General features: G+C 39.4%; 1 protein-coding gene across 2 annotated transcripts in view; it reads right to left on the reverse strand.

Moving 5' to 3' along the window:
- Positions 1–1460: 1460 nt before the first annotated feature.
- Positions 1461–15324, reverse strand: part of ZBTB47 (zinc finger and BTB domain containing 47) — a 348552-nt gene continuing 334688 nt past the window's right edge. For both annotated transcript variants that reach the window (XM_078665312.1, XM_078665313.1), the window contains exon 6: positions 1461–14418. In XM_078665312.1, coding sequence (XP_078521438.1) covers positions 14000–14418 — 419 coding nt within the window. In that variant the 3' untranslated portion in view covers positions 1461–13999. The remainder of the gene's footprint in view (positions 14419–15324) is intronic.

Here is a 15324-nt window from a genome sequence, read left to right on the forward strand (position 1 = left end):
CTCGGTAAAATCCTGGTTTGGGTCCTGCCATCAGGTCGAAGGGTGTTCTGGGAATGCGCAGTATCAGGCTCATTAGAAGGTATTGTCATTCCAAGATTACTATGCCTGTTGAAATTTTGTGTTTAACTTTATTTCACCATGTTATGTCTCCCATGTTTTTCTTGCAGCAGAATAAACCATATTTACCACACGCATGCGCCACACACACACACACAAGCACAATACACTCACTCCTCTGAAGAAGGAATATTCAGATTTAAGCAGCGTGAAAATTAGCTTGATAAAAAATAACAACAAAACAGCTTAAAAAGAAGCTTATCGATCTGATCGTTACCGGTGTTGATCAAAAAGGATGTTGACAAATGGCTGAAGGCTGTTTGTGTAAAAATGCCTAAAAAGGGCACCAATCATCTTGGAACACACTACTGAAGCAAATGTTTACTCGAGCATTTCCATGTATGACAGAAAATGCAACTACAGACAGAGGGATCGTGGGACATGTAGAGACTTCCACAGCATGTTACTACTTCCCAAAATATAGAGTACAGGCTGTAGTCCAGGAGGGGGGAATGTATTGTTCTAATAGGTGAATTCTTTTTGAAGCTGACAGGGTGGCTGGTCTGTTTGACATATAGTGCAGATATTGGTTATATCTGTGTTCCCTCACACTGACTAATCAATAGATGTAGCGCTTTGGAAGATGTCTCTTTAAAATTAAAACAGACATGTATTTGAGCTATTTGTGTCATCCGAAAGTTGTAATATAATTTTGAGCTACTGACTGTGATGTGGATGAGATATCAGGGTTGAAGCACCATTTAATTTAGTGGTTTGACTCAGGATGAAATAGTAAAATCAATGACTGTATTCTAATTGAAATACTTAAAGTGAAAAACCATCCACTTGTAGGGATTTATTTATGTGTTGTTATACCATGCGCTGATGTTGGTTTCAAGCTTCTCTGGCAAGGAAGGGACCAAAGCATCATCGATAACTGGCTGATAAGATACAAAAATTGATGTTTTTGCAGTAAACATTGCCCAATATCAATGACAGTAATGTATCTGTTGGTAGACTTTTAAAAAAACAGCGCTACTGGCGGTACATGTCTTTTAATAAAAGTATTTGGATGAATGTTGTATCTGATATTTTTAGGCTGTTACCGGGCAGTCATTTAAACTACATTCGATTTTTTCCATATATTTTGTTTGTTTAAAAATTATATTTCAACAATTACGTTTATTCATATTGGGTATTGCTTTTACATTAAAGAAGAATTATAATGCCTGAACTTTGAGACATATCAAGAAATTAAAATAACTAAAACAAAGTCATAAGAATGTTTTCGAAAAACTGAATAATTGTTTTTGATATTTGGTACCTGCAGCAGAATTCTTACATCAGTACAGTGATGTGGCTGGCAGTAACAATGCTAGCTTTGTGCGGCACTATAGACAAGTCTCTGACTGCAATCTTTCCAGAAAAGCCGCTGAAAGGTCCACTGGCACTCCCACAGATCTCGACGATGGCAAAGACTGATGCCTGAATTGAGGGACATATGGCTAATATGAAGAAAGAGTGAGACCAAAATAATAACTATATAAAATATAAGTGCCAGCACTCATAAAAAGTGAAAACAGACTATACTCAAACACTAGCGCAATGAAAACTAAAGAAGAATGCTTAGGACTTAACAGCATAAGGGGGTATAGACAAAAGAGTGTACATAATGGCACTCTTTGATACACAAGGTCATTCACGTGATAACACTGGGCATGTTGACAGGAGGCAACATTAATTTAGTCAGCCACACTGCAACTTATGTAGGACCACACACAACAAGATGTACTCTAGACTGTGGTACAGCGTGCAACATTGTGTGTGCAGCTAAATATGAGAAGATATTGTCACCATGAAACATACAAATCTCCTGGTGAGGTTGCAAATACCCCTGCTGCACACTACAATACGATTCCAAGTCAATCCAAGATGAGGTGCATGCTCCTCATCTGACCCAGAAAAGAATGAAGTAGGTAGATGCACTCCCATTCTTGGAGATGTGGGTGATCTCAAGTAATTCCAGGCATGCCTAGTTACTGTGTTTTCAACATTAAGCATTTGGCCATCTTGATGGGTACATTAAACTCTACATGATGGTTCAGTTACTTAAATGCTGGAGATTTTATTCTGCTGTGATCTGCAGGTCACCTGTTCAAATCCTGCCAATACCAACTGATCCTTCCGAGGTCAGCAAGTAAAATACCATTAAATGGTATAATAATAGCACCTCTAATATATGGCACTTAAATCGTTAGCAAAACTGCTTTGTAAATTTATGTGCGGAGTCTTACACTCCCAATAGGACATATTTTGATAGATATCTATTTTTGTAATCTAAAAAATTACCAAAGTTAAACCAGGAACTGTGTGTCAGTTGCAGCTTTCCAGGTACAATCCACTGAAAAGTTTCATGATTTCCATTTTTAGGTCTAGCGTTAGCAAAGACCTTTTGTTTTTTTTAAATAAAGTATGTTGTATAACATACTATGCAATACATACTTACAGCAGGCTTTTCCATGGACTTCTTCATCTATTGGTCAGCTGGAGGTTCACTTTTACATTTGGCTTTCACGAACTACTGTGTATATGTAGGCTTTTCTAATGTTTGTTTGGGGTTGGCACTAGTATTTGAATGATACCTAAGTGTATGCTGGTTATAAATGGGTGCCTGGAGACATACGACACTTGAGATCTCCCCCAAACATTTTGGACGGGTAGTGCCTTTGAGACTAAACAATGTAGGGAATAGATCTAAAGATGGGTGTGGGGTTATGTGGTTTAAGATCCAGTGCAGAAAATGGCAGTTGTCTTTTAATTTTAATTGCTTCCTGGGAATGGAGTGGTTTTAAGTGCTTCTTCGCATGCTCCCTACTTTTTGGATTTTGTATTGAAATGTGTAGAGGAGAATGGAATTTGAATGCATTTTGGGTAGAAAGGGAAGTTCATTTTTGTATATATATTTGTGTTGCTGGTTGGACTTTCTTGATAGAGGTTTTGGTTTGAGCTAGTTGCCTCTGGTAGGACAGGTCGGTGAGCACGAGCACAGGAAGAGTATAAGAGTGGGAGATGGGTCACCAATGAGTGGGAATGCTAGCTTGTGGGTGGGGTGAAGGGTGTATCTGAATTTAGAGGCTGTGAAGGATAGAAGACAATTGGAAAGGTTAAATGTGTACGAATAGGGGAGGAAAAAGCAAAGTTAAAACTGTTGACATTTTGATGGGCTGAGGACAAATAACGTTGGGAAGGGGTGACAAGTGACAGATATTGAATAATTGGAATTTATGGAAATTGATAGGAAATCAAAGGTGGCAATTGTTTTGGGGATGTGTTTTGGCACTGGTTGAAGATGTCGCCTTTTAAGGTCAGGGACGGCCGTGGAGGGAAGTCAAGCCATTACTTGGTGTAATGCACCTCCAGCCTCCTTAACGACAACAAATGGGGGGTGATCCTCTCCTTTGTTGAGAAGTTAGCTCCTAGAGCTGTGACTGCTCTTCAGCTGGCATTTTTCTACCTGCAACTGATGGGCGCTCTGACAGGACTGTCGCACCCGCCATTTCGTTTATGCTTTGGCAGTAGTTTTACTTGCATTGATACTTGAAGACTTTAATTTAAAACTGCTTGACATATATAATGTGGTGATATTTTTTCTTCATCCTAACTGTAGCATTTTATGAATTCCACTTCCCTCACTCTGCATAGTGAATGCCATGTATTTACCATGCATTATCTGTTCGTACTACAACCACTGTGACCATTGAATTGTTTCTATCTCAACTTATGGGGAAAACTAGGCATTTGAAGCTCTACAAACCTGTGATGCCTATTCTTTCTAATAGTTTTGCAATTGTTGCTTCAAATTCTCTTTTGCCATTGGATAATAATGTAGGGATATCTAAACACAGTAGGACACTTCTTCTTCCTCAACTGGCCCTACTCAACGAAAATTACTAAAATGGCCTTAAATATTCCACTTTCCCAACTAATAAATGAGCTAAGAAGGATCCTCCATCTCCCATAAAAACACCCACCACTATTTCAGTGGAACTACTGCTCAACCTAATTCGAGCTCTTAAACCTTAAATGGAAGAAACTAATAAAAGACTCCAACTTCTAGGTAATAAATGGACTGTCAAGGAAAATGAAGTTACTCAAGTGGAACAACGTGTTAGCGACCTAAAAGATAGCACACAAGCTGGTAATCTCCTACAATCTGAAGTGTCATACCTGAAAAAACATGCTGAAGATTTGCAAAATCAAAATAAAGTGAACAACCTTCACATTTATGGTCTGGTGGAGGGCCAGGAGGGTCTGAACCCTACATCTTTCTTTCAATTCTTCCTTTCCAAAATCTGCCAGTCATCCCTCTCTTAAATATACAACATGTGCACAGTCTTGGTCATTATTTGCAACATCCATTGTTATTGCAAAAACCTAGTGGAGTTATTATATACTTTTTAGGATATTTTGACCTTTTTGAAGTAATTACAGCAGCCAAAGTCAAAGGTCGTATCTGATTGGTCTGAGTCCCCAGTAAAGAATTGTATCCTAGATTTACTCATTGCAGTTGCCTTCCAGCAAATCACAAAATCCTGGAAGGATTACTCTAAAATCTCATCTGAATCCTGGTGGTATGGTGTGTGTTATAACCATAAACTTGGCAGAGCTTATGTCACCCCCCTTTCCCTGGCAATTAAAAGACATATTCTCTGGTCACCAGTGAAAATGTTTCTAGATTCTTCAGTTCATTCCGCTAACTTACATAGACCATGAAGAGAGGAAGTACCCAAATCCCCTTGATTTTGTATTGCTGACAGATTAAACTGTTAATCTATCCATACTGTTATTATTCAATCAGTTGGCATGCAAATATGCTTTTCAGTCTTATCATTTACAGCAATGAGATTCATTTGTACAATGATATTGCAATATTTCTGTGTAAATATAAATTTTTGGGGGTTTTTCCCATTCATTTCTTTTTTATTTAAAATTTCTTGTAATATGCTATTTCTTAATTACAATGTTTCATGTCATGTATACTGATTGTTTCTACGGTTGTGAACATTCAATACATTTCTTCTTTAAACTAAAAAAAAGGTTGATTATTGCTTGGGAAAATATATTATATTAGTGAGATTGGGTTATTTTAGGATGTTATGTTTGTTGATAGGTTTTCTTTTAATATGCTGAACCTGCGTTATAAAAGTGGTCTTTCTCAACTATGTGTCAATCATAGCTGACACAGTCTTGGCTAATTGGGCACTGTCAAAACACACTGCCATTATGTAACACCATTTTGTTTCTCTAAGGGGAAAATATTTTCTCTATGGAAAAAACTCTTCTACTTACACCCCCACTTGTTATGGGGTGCTCCATTCCCCTTCCGATCCTGGAAAGGGATTTGCTCCATACCTTAGCAGAAGCAAATTCTCTGACCATTGCCAGGTGCAAAAAGGATGTAGAGAAAGATGTGGATGGCCACAAACTGACGTGTTTGTTGGCATTCACAGACTTTAAGACTAAAATTGCCTTGAAGATCCCACTCTACGCCTCTTGCAGTCTGATCAGCTGAATATTACACACGCCTGGGTAATAATCCATGGGAATAGAAAAAGGATTTATGATTGCACAGTCACCATTTATATATCTTTTATCGTGCACTTATAAGTCCAGCCACTTGCTCACCTGTATCTCATTTGCAAGGGAAATCGCTTTGTGAATCAAGCTCCACTTTTTTAATTTCTGGGTTATGGTGACCTGCTGTCATTCTCAGTCCTATAAATATTGGTAATGGAAAAAAGATCACAATTATGCATTAGTAACTCGGTGTGTGGATCTATTCTTTTGTGGTTAGTTGCATTATTTGTAAAGTGTAAAAAAAATCCCACAAAAAACTTTATTAGAGTAAAAAACTGTGCTCACTGCTACTGCTAAGCACCACATATCCTCCAGGGTCTCCAACTTCACCTCCTTCTTTCACCATGCATGTTTTAGCTACTTCTATCCCAAATTCAAAAAAATGCTTTACAGTTTTTAGTTGCATCAATTCTGAAGTTTTGAATACAATCCCAGAATGGTTTTTCTAGCATTCTATGGAACCAGTATGCTCTACACCTATTTTAAACTATAGTTTGTAGTTTTCTTCCGCTAAAAATGTGTCAGCCTCTTGCCTTGTATGTATTCACTTTAGGAATTTAGCAGTCACATGAAACACCCAATAAGAAGAATGTGGACTCCCGATGACTGACTAAGAAGACAATAAATTGAGAGAAGAGCTTCCAAACTTCTACTTGGGCACCTACGCTACCTCCACTCAAACTCACTACCTTCAGGACAAACTATTTTTACATGTTCGACTTTGTGGCTTTACATGGCGTCACTTGCTTAGACCACCAAGGCCTTTAAGGGGACTAACAAGAGGTTTCATGACTGGAATGACCGCTCTGCGGGTCAGCCTAGTAAAGACTCACATCCGTTCTTATACATTTTCACTTGCTTGAGGCCAACTTCTTTGAGCTGTGTTGCACGTTGAAAAGTCACTTCTTTGCTCCACTTATCACAATCCATCAAGGCCAGAAGGAATCATTGCATTATTATGAGGGTATCTTCAAATTAACATTTGTGCAGCAGCAGCAATGATAACATTTGGGGAAAACGTTTGCTTCTACTAGCTCTGTATTTTCTTCACTTGCCTCCTCTCCTCTAAGGCAATGTGAGTTATTTCACGAGTGCCAGGAAATTAGGGTGTGTAAGTCCTGTACCACACAGCGACCAGACATGTGAGTGACTGGGAACCAGGCAAGCTTGGATACATTTTAATCAATCTGGTGCATTTTGCGTACATTCACAATTTTGTATGGTACAAAATTCCTGAAAATAAAATTAATCAATTGAGATTTATTATCATGCAATTTTGTATAATTTTACTCCAGCAGAAAAAAAATTCTTTCACATGTGCATGCCCAGAATCTGCTTCAACAGCAGTCAATGTGCATCATCATCTCCTCGTAGCAAGTAGAGAATCAACCCACATAAGCAGAGGACTTTGAGGTATAAAGCTATGAGATCCCAGCCTAACTCAAAATTCACTGCCGTGTAATAGAGAACATGAGGTGACAATGACACTTTGGAAAGTGTTTTTGTCAATGTATATTTGTTCATGGCAATACTCTGTATTGAACCAGGCCTAAGCACAATGAAACCACAAGTCCAAAATCTCCCGGTTTGTGTGTTGTTTTTCTCTTTTATTCACTCTTATTATGCTCTAAATTTGGAACCAGGCAGCTACAGTAGCTTTCTCACAGCTTCTTAAAATGAAGATACTGGAGAAGGTATTTCACAGCTACTTCAAAGGTAGAACAGAAGGGTGTAGACCTCTCTTAGTTCCTCAAAAGGGGTGTCTGAAGTACCTCTTTCACAGTAGCTCAGGAAAGCGAGTCACAAGATCTTAGAGGGACAGAGTTTACTAAGGTCGGACTGGGGCAGAAGACAGGCCCAGGCACCAAAATCAAAGAGTGCCCCATTAGTGAATTAGATAGGTAAAAAAGTGGCCAGTGTTTGCAAATTGAGGTAGGTTTGAACTTGTAGACACATGCTGGATAGGCGTCTTGCAAGATATGGGAGACTGAAGGCATTTGTGCTTGCTGCAGACCATGTAAAAAGACAATTTGTTCCGCTGTAGTCAAATAGGTATTGTACCAACAGTTGTTTAGTAACTGTATATAAACGATATGAATCTCGTACACAATAAAGCATGGAATGATAAAGCACACAGGGGTCTGGTTACCATCTTTTGATATATTCAAACAGTTTAAATTAGATGAGCAAAACATGCACAAATGAATATTTATGTAGGCTGCTTCGAAAGTGCAAAGTAAAGGTGCTTGTGCAGTGGATCAAGTAAAAAAAGGCGAAAGGGAATACATATAAACAAAACAACAATGGACGTCACAGAGTCAGAACATAGAAATGTAATGGTAAGGCTGTCCAGAATACTCAAATTTGCACGTCTCAGTTATAAAAAGGCAATGGGATATAACTGCACTGTCATATGCTGGACTTTGTATTGGGTACAGGCAATATAATTCAACTGGCGACGTTTCGACCCTCAAGAGTACTTGTGTTGAGGTAACATCATAATGGGTCTTCATCAGGACTGGGTGCAAACCAAAGCAACTTGTGTAGTATTGGGAGCTAAGCCCACGTGGTGAGAGAAACAAATCTGCACCAATCCTAGGAGAGGCAATTTGGTCCCAAAAGATGGTAACCAGACCCATGTGTGTTTTGTAATTCCATATATTAATATGTAAGGGATGCATACCATGTATATACAGTTACTTAAAAGTTGTTGATACAATACCTATTTGGCTCCTGCAGAACCAATTGCCTTTTTACACTAACCCATGTTAGTGTAATACCCAGGTTCTGACGAATACAGGGTTTCCCTATTGTAGCCTAATGCTGCAGACAATGTTTGTTTTAATATCCAGGGAATCAACAGAAAAACCGACTGAGCAGACCATAAAATAAGCTGACAAACAGCCAAAAAAGATACCACACTGTGACCTGCCAAGCTCTATGAGCACTGCCTGATTGCCCTTAGACTAATACCAACCGTGTCTGATCCCTGACCCAGTAGATAAATATCAACTGCCCACAGCTTAATAAAAACCTAATGAAACAGTGAAAGCTAGTTTTTACCAGGAATAAAGACATTCACTCCACCATATCCTACTTCTTAAAAAAAATCTTTTTCCATATAACAACAAAAATAATAATAATATTAATTTCTTATTAATGCAGTGCTTTCACTCAAGCACTTTAAATGGAACATTTTAACACCCAATGATTACTATATAATAAAAATTGGAATTTGTTTCAAATGCCTGTGATGACAAAAATTTAAATATGGTCCCCTCAGGTTTGAAACTGGTCGCTTGCCCCACACACACAGATCGCTGCATCATCTGCTTAACTCACCAGGGGCCATATTACAGAAAGTGGCCTGAGGGTGCAACGGACATGTGCGCCTGCTTTCTGCGCCCCCGGGGCACTTTGGTATTACAGAAGAGGTCAGGCACAGACACTTTTGTGACCCCGTCTGTAATACAGATAGAGCGTGTGCACATGTAGCACCAGCGCTATCTCAAGAGGGGGCACCCTCATTTGTATGGGTCCACACCTCCTTATTTTGGACTTCTCTTTTCCCGTATGTTAAGTCGCAGCACATATATTCTCACTGCTTTTATAGTGGTGATGATGATTAAGCATACCCGGTAATTCCCTAGATTTCCCCTTCAGACTTCATATTTACAACATTTTTCTCTGAATCTGTGCTAGGCTGCACAGTCCTTCTGTAGCATATCAATACAAGTGCAAGCATCAGTAAATCATAAGCCACAGTGCCTCCTAGGGTAGCGATGTAAGAAAAATATCTCAAACTCATCAATAATTCCAAGATGCTTGCTATGTAAGCTGAATGACAAGCAGTCGTTGTGAATACAATACTTAGAAAATGTTCCGTAACAAATAAATACTCATGTCAACCAATTAATTGACCAAATCCCCTGTGCTTGCTGTATGTGCCTCAAAATTGTTTCTTTAACTCTTGCCCGGCATCTGCATCAGACGCATCACAAAGTCTATTACAAGGAATGGTCATGGCATCCAAGTAGGGAGTTCTTCTGGCAAAAGAGGATGTAATTACACCCAAACAATAAAGAAAGTCAAGCAGCAACAAACAAATATTACAGACCATTAAGGACATCAATTTTAAGCTTTGAAAAAGCAGGCCATATATTAAGGCGAAACGTGTCAGATGTCTTACACACAAGTTTGGATCTTGTTTGTATGAAGAAATAAATCATGAATTAAGAAAACTTCCTTGAATGTTCTATAATATGTGCTTGGTGCTTCTAAATTTGCTTTTCTAATATGAATGTTATGAAGTATAAAACTAGTGGATAACTCGTGATCAGGAGTGCAGCCAGTGCAGAGCCTAAATATACCCTTATATATGTACCTATTTTTTATATGATTAAAATGTATGCAGCATCCATACTGAGGCTTAGAGGTACTTTCTGTGAGCATATAATGTGAAGCAAGCTGGTTTCTAGCAAGCATTACAGTCACAAATATTAGGAAGCTGAGTTCATATTGCCTGGGTAATGTGCTTTCTTGAACTTTCACTATGAGGAAAACTCCTCTAACGGAAAGTGGACACCAACGTGCATTTTTGCAATTAACTTTTTTTAAATCTTTCTGCAGGAATAATGCCATTTCCCAATTAAATTTGAGTGTGTTCAGCACCCATTCCCTCAATGGACACGCTATGTTGCATTTCAAAGAGGAGACACTACCTGCTAGGGGTATGTACTTCAAATTTAAAGGTTTCTGTGTGTCCATGTATTTTACACGTTAGGCCTATCAGTAATACAGGCCTGCCAAGTATCATGCATCAGGCGTGACTCTAACGGATTTCAGTGCGGTATTCCACATCACCGCACTGAAATGCATTGTCATGCATTGAAATATCACCCACCTCTGGCTCATTCACACCTTTAAATGATCCTTCAGTGCGTGACTTTCTCTGTTGTAACTGGACGCACCTGACTAGACCCTGCCTCAGTGCCCGGTGCCACTAGTTCGGTCTAGGCCAAGACTTTCAGACAAAGAGGAAGTCTTGATATCACCACATCACCAGGCCTGGTTGCTGTGGGGCTGGGCAGGTAGCAGCGTACGCACTGGGCCACGGACCGATCCAGAGTTATTTTTTATGCGTTGACAACTCGTTTTTGAAATAAATACACTACAGTGCCCTGGCTGCCGGCTGTGACCTAGGTCACTGTGTGCCTCGGCCAGCCTGAGGCTTGCCCAATGCCCAGCTTGTCTGTGGAGCTGTAGTCCGCGAGTCACCTGACTGTGTTGACGCCTAATTTTTTTAATTAGGCAACTGCTGAGACAAGATCTGTGTTGTTGTGGCCTCACATCAGGCCGGGTCCCACGTGGGTCAGAGGGCCCGGAGTCCACACTGATGCTCTTCATCTGATTGATTGATTGGCGGCAGCAGGGTGGCCCAGGAGACAAACGCTGGGTTAAGGTAATCTTTGTTTAAATTGGTTTTCTGCCTGCCCGCCTGGCTTCACTTAGTAGCTGAGAAAAGAAGATCCATGTTGTTCGGGCCTACATGGCGAGAGGTGTGCACACTGTGCTAGGTCTCTGCATGTGATTTAATGTATTAGTTTGAAACTTGCTATGTTAATTTTAAGCAGCCCAAACATGCAGCTGTTATCAGAGTCAGTGCCGTGGACTGGACACAGCTGGCCGCATTAATTATCTGAGACCACACCACGGCTGCCAGTGACGCCTACCTACTACCACGAAGGTTGTTTTAAATTGAGCAGTCTGTCTTTGGCTTCAGTAATGCTGAAGTGTGGCAGGGACTTCTCATTATCAGACAGTTTTGTTTGCTTGCCTATAGTGCCACGTTTGCCCTTAACACCTGCAAGGTCTTCCTCATATTTCTTGGCAGTGGTGCTGAAGCAGCCAGTACATTTGTAGTGTCCGCATACCATTTCACTGATTGTTCAACTTTCACACACATTAGAAAATACTATGTCTAATTCTTTCATTTATTTTGTGCCTAAGCAAATAATATTTTATTTATTTTATTTATTTTATATTAAAGGTTTTATATAGCGCTGGCTAGACCCGGAGGTATCAGAGTGCTTTACATGAGCATCAGATCATAGTTACAGGTTACATCGTTACAAAGGTTACACAGTTATTAGAGCATGGCAACATAGTTACTTCTAATTCTTTCATTTATTTTGTGCCTAAGCATTTGTGAAATACCATGTACGCCAGGCTCGCCAAGAAGTAACTGTCCTTCTACACACCCACCCGCCAACTACGATCGTCCAATCAAGCCCTCGCCGTAATTCCGCGCATCCATAGATCCACCATGGGAGGAAGATCCTTCTCCTACTTAGCGGCCAAAACCTGGAACTCTCTCCCCACTCACCTCCACCTTACACAGAACCACCTCTCCTTCAGAAAGCAGCGAAAAACCTGGCTTTTCGATAAGTAATGCACCCACCCTCCCTTAAGCGCCTTGAGACCCCCTGGGTGAGTAGTGCGCTATACAAATTACTGAACTTGAACTTAAACTTGAGACTGAGAAACCGTATATTCTCCTAGTTGCACTTGCTATGCTACAAAATTTTGCTTTTTAGGCTAGGTTGCAGTCATGAATAGTCAGGTCAATGCGATCATCTTCTGAGCAGCTACAGTGCTTGCCTTCAGTTACTGAGAACTGCATTCACGCAGTCTGTCTCCGGTTAGTGCCCTTCCATTTCTGGTGCTTTGCAGCAGTTTTAAGATCTTTCTAATGTTTCACGTTGCTCAAATGGGTGTAATTTCTGATATTTATATGTTTCCCTTGTCTTCATTGCTTGAATTTGTTCGCAAGAAAGTGTCACTCATAGTTGTTGAAATGTCACTCATAATTACACTGAAATTATGAAAATGTCATACATAGCAATCTGAAACCTTGGCAGCTATGGTAATACCCAACAAATCCGCCCACAATCTTGATTTTACAAATGCAGAAATGTTATCATACTCGCAGATTTTCTGTAGTAACAAATCCCATTTGGAAAAGTAAATTTTTGTCAATACCAATTCTGTGAACTCAGATTTGGGATTTTGTGATCGCAAATGGGATTATACAGGTAGCTAAAATCATAAATGTACCAAAAAAATGTTGCACTAAAATATTTAAAAAAAATCAAATGTCTTAAGGAACTAAAAATAGTAATGAGCGGGCTGTGGCGTCCAAAGAACTTGAGCCTGTTGGAAAAGTAAGTAATCCTTGAGGCCATAGCCTTTGAGAGAAAGTAAATGGCAAAAAATATATTCAATAGCACATTGTGAAAAAGTGAATAATTAATACCAAGCCAGGGCAGCCATTTGTCAACATCCTTTCTATGAAAATCTCATTCATTCTGCTCACACATAAAAAAATCACGGTCACCCTAGATTTATGAACCCACCCATGATCAGATAATATTTAAGAAAGAAATATTTGATAAACTACATTTTAAAGGATTTTTTTTCTTTTTGCAATGAGTTTGGATCACATTAGAATGTGGAATTTTTGGCCAAAATTATTGTTCTGCAACGTCCTTTATTTTTGAGGGTTTTTTTTATGGGAGGCTTCATTTTTTGTCATTTTATGTTTTTTTAAATGTTGCTCCAGAGAGGGAAATTGGGTTCTTCGAAGTGTTTGGACAAGAAACGATCCATTCTTTCGACATATCTATGGCGTTAAGGTTGCCTCACACTGCACTCGAAGACAACATAAAACTGAAGAAAAGTTAATAATCTTTTGTAAAGGATTTTTGTGGAAAATTGCTGTTTGAAAGTTTTAACAAAAAGGAAAAATCTTTAATCGTATACATATGGCTGATGCGTATATCCATGTGCAAGGCAAAACCTTGTACAAGTCCTTCGTTTTTGATTATTATTTTTTGAATGGGAGGTTTCATTTTCGTCATTCTATGCTTTTTTTAAATGTTGCTCCAGAGTGAGTTTGAAATCAGTTCCCTACGAGATTTGTGGACTAAAAAAAATGGATTCTTTTGACATATTTCTGGTGTTAGAGTGGCCTCACACTGCACTCGAAGACTACATAAAACTGAAGAAAAGTCAATAATCTTTCGTAAAAGATTTTGTGGAAAGTTGCTATTGTTTTAACAAAAAGCTAAAACTTTCATCGTAGACATACGGTTGAAGCGTATCTCCGTGTACAAGGCAAAAAGTTTGATAAAAGTGATGACATCATGAAAAATAATTGCATTCAGAAATAAAATAAATAAAACACGCAAAGCAAATGCAATGTTCGCTGGGCACTTCTGAAAGGTTGATTGACTTCTGTCCATTTTCAGTCATCGTTAGTAGAATGGATTCTGCTAGTTGGAAATAAAGGAGGTGGCGACGGTAGGTGAGGGGCTGGATGGAGGCTATGGGTGAGAGAATGAAGGTGCGCGGAGGGCGGCTGGTGGGGAAGCCCTGCCAAATGGGGTGGGAGGCAAGGGTTGCATTGATTAGGCGGAGTGGCACTCTCTTGAGGACTAGGCAGAATCATGGGGTGGGCGGGTGGAATGAGGTCGGAGGTCATTGGGTTGCTGACCCGGAAGCACTTTTCCTTGTGGGCCTTCAGCATGTTTGAGAAGCGGAATCTCTGTCCACAAACATCGCATGGGTACGGCTTCTCCCCTGTATGTGTTCGTCGATGTCGCTTCATATTGGGCCGACTGGTGAAGCTCTTGCCACATATTTCACAGATGTAGGGCTTCTCTCCTGTAATGACAAATGTCCAAATAAATCATTACTTTTATATTTCATATGAGGCATGATGAAATTGGAAATATGAATCTCTGTATCTAACCTTGATATTCCCTCCTTACACGAAGTGCAAAGTGAAATGACACAGATGTATCTTTTCCTTGAGTAAATAGGGAAAAAGTATTACGTGATATAGCATCCAACTGAATTTCAGTTGCTGCCTTAGGGACAAAATAATTCCATTTAAAAGCAGGTCCACAAACTTACACTGAACAATACCACTGTCCATTGGCTAGAAGAATCACCAGTGTGCCAGGCGACCCAAAGCAGTGATGTCAACAGGATAAAAGGATTATATCAGTCTCCTTGTGTGTGAGCAATGTACCTCAGGTATTACTGTCACCAGTCTCAATATTAGGAGAAAAAAACAGGCCTATTCACCATCTATCTTTTACCTGCAAGGGCACAGCAATTGGGCTATGTCAGCAGCATCCCCAGTCTTGAGAAATTCTCCAAGTCTATGTGTGTCACCAATTAAACACAATGTTTCAGGAAGGCATAAATACATGGCTGTTCATTGCTGTATTTCCTTAGTGCGGCTCTGTAGTGCCATGTAAATATAAAGGGAAGTAACCACCAGCTGTAAGAAGGGTACGATGAAACACTTTGACAGTCTCCCAACAAAAAAATAGTTCCTTTTTCTCAATGACTCTGATGTCTGTTTCTGACATCCTGATCAAATATTAAAACAAAGATGCAAATAATATTTTATGTTCTTCAGAGTAATTGCTTTTAGTCACTGAAAACATCTTTAACACCAAGCAGACTAAGATATTCAAGGTACATATGATAATAACACCACCAACAGCAATTACTACTATTGTTATTATTATAAGGTCTCCTGTATTAAGTTCCAAGTTC

This window comes from Lissotriton helveticus, chromosome 10 (genome assembly GCF_964261635.1).
Source record: "Lissotriton helveticus chromosome 10, aLisHel1.1, whole genome shotgun sequence".
Taxonomy (NCBI): Eukaryota; Metazoa; Chordata; class Amphibia; order Caudata; family Salamandridae; genus Lissotriton; species Lissotriton helveticus.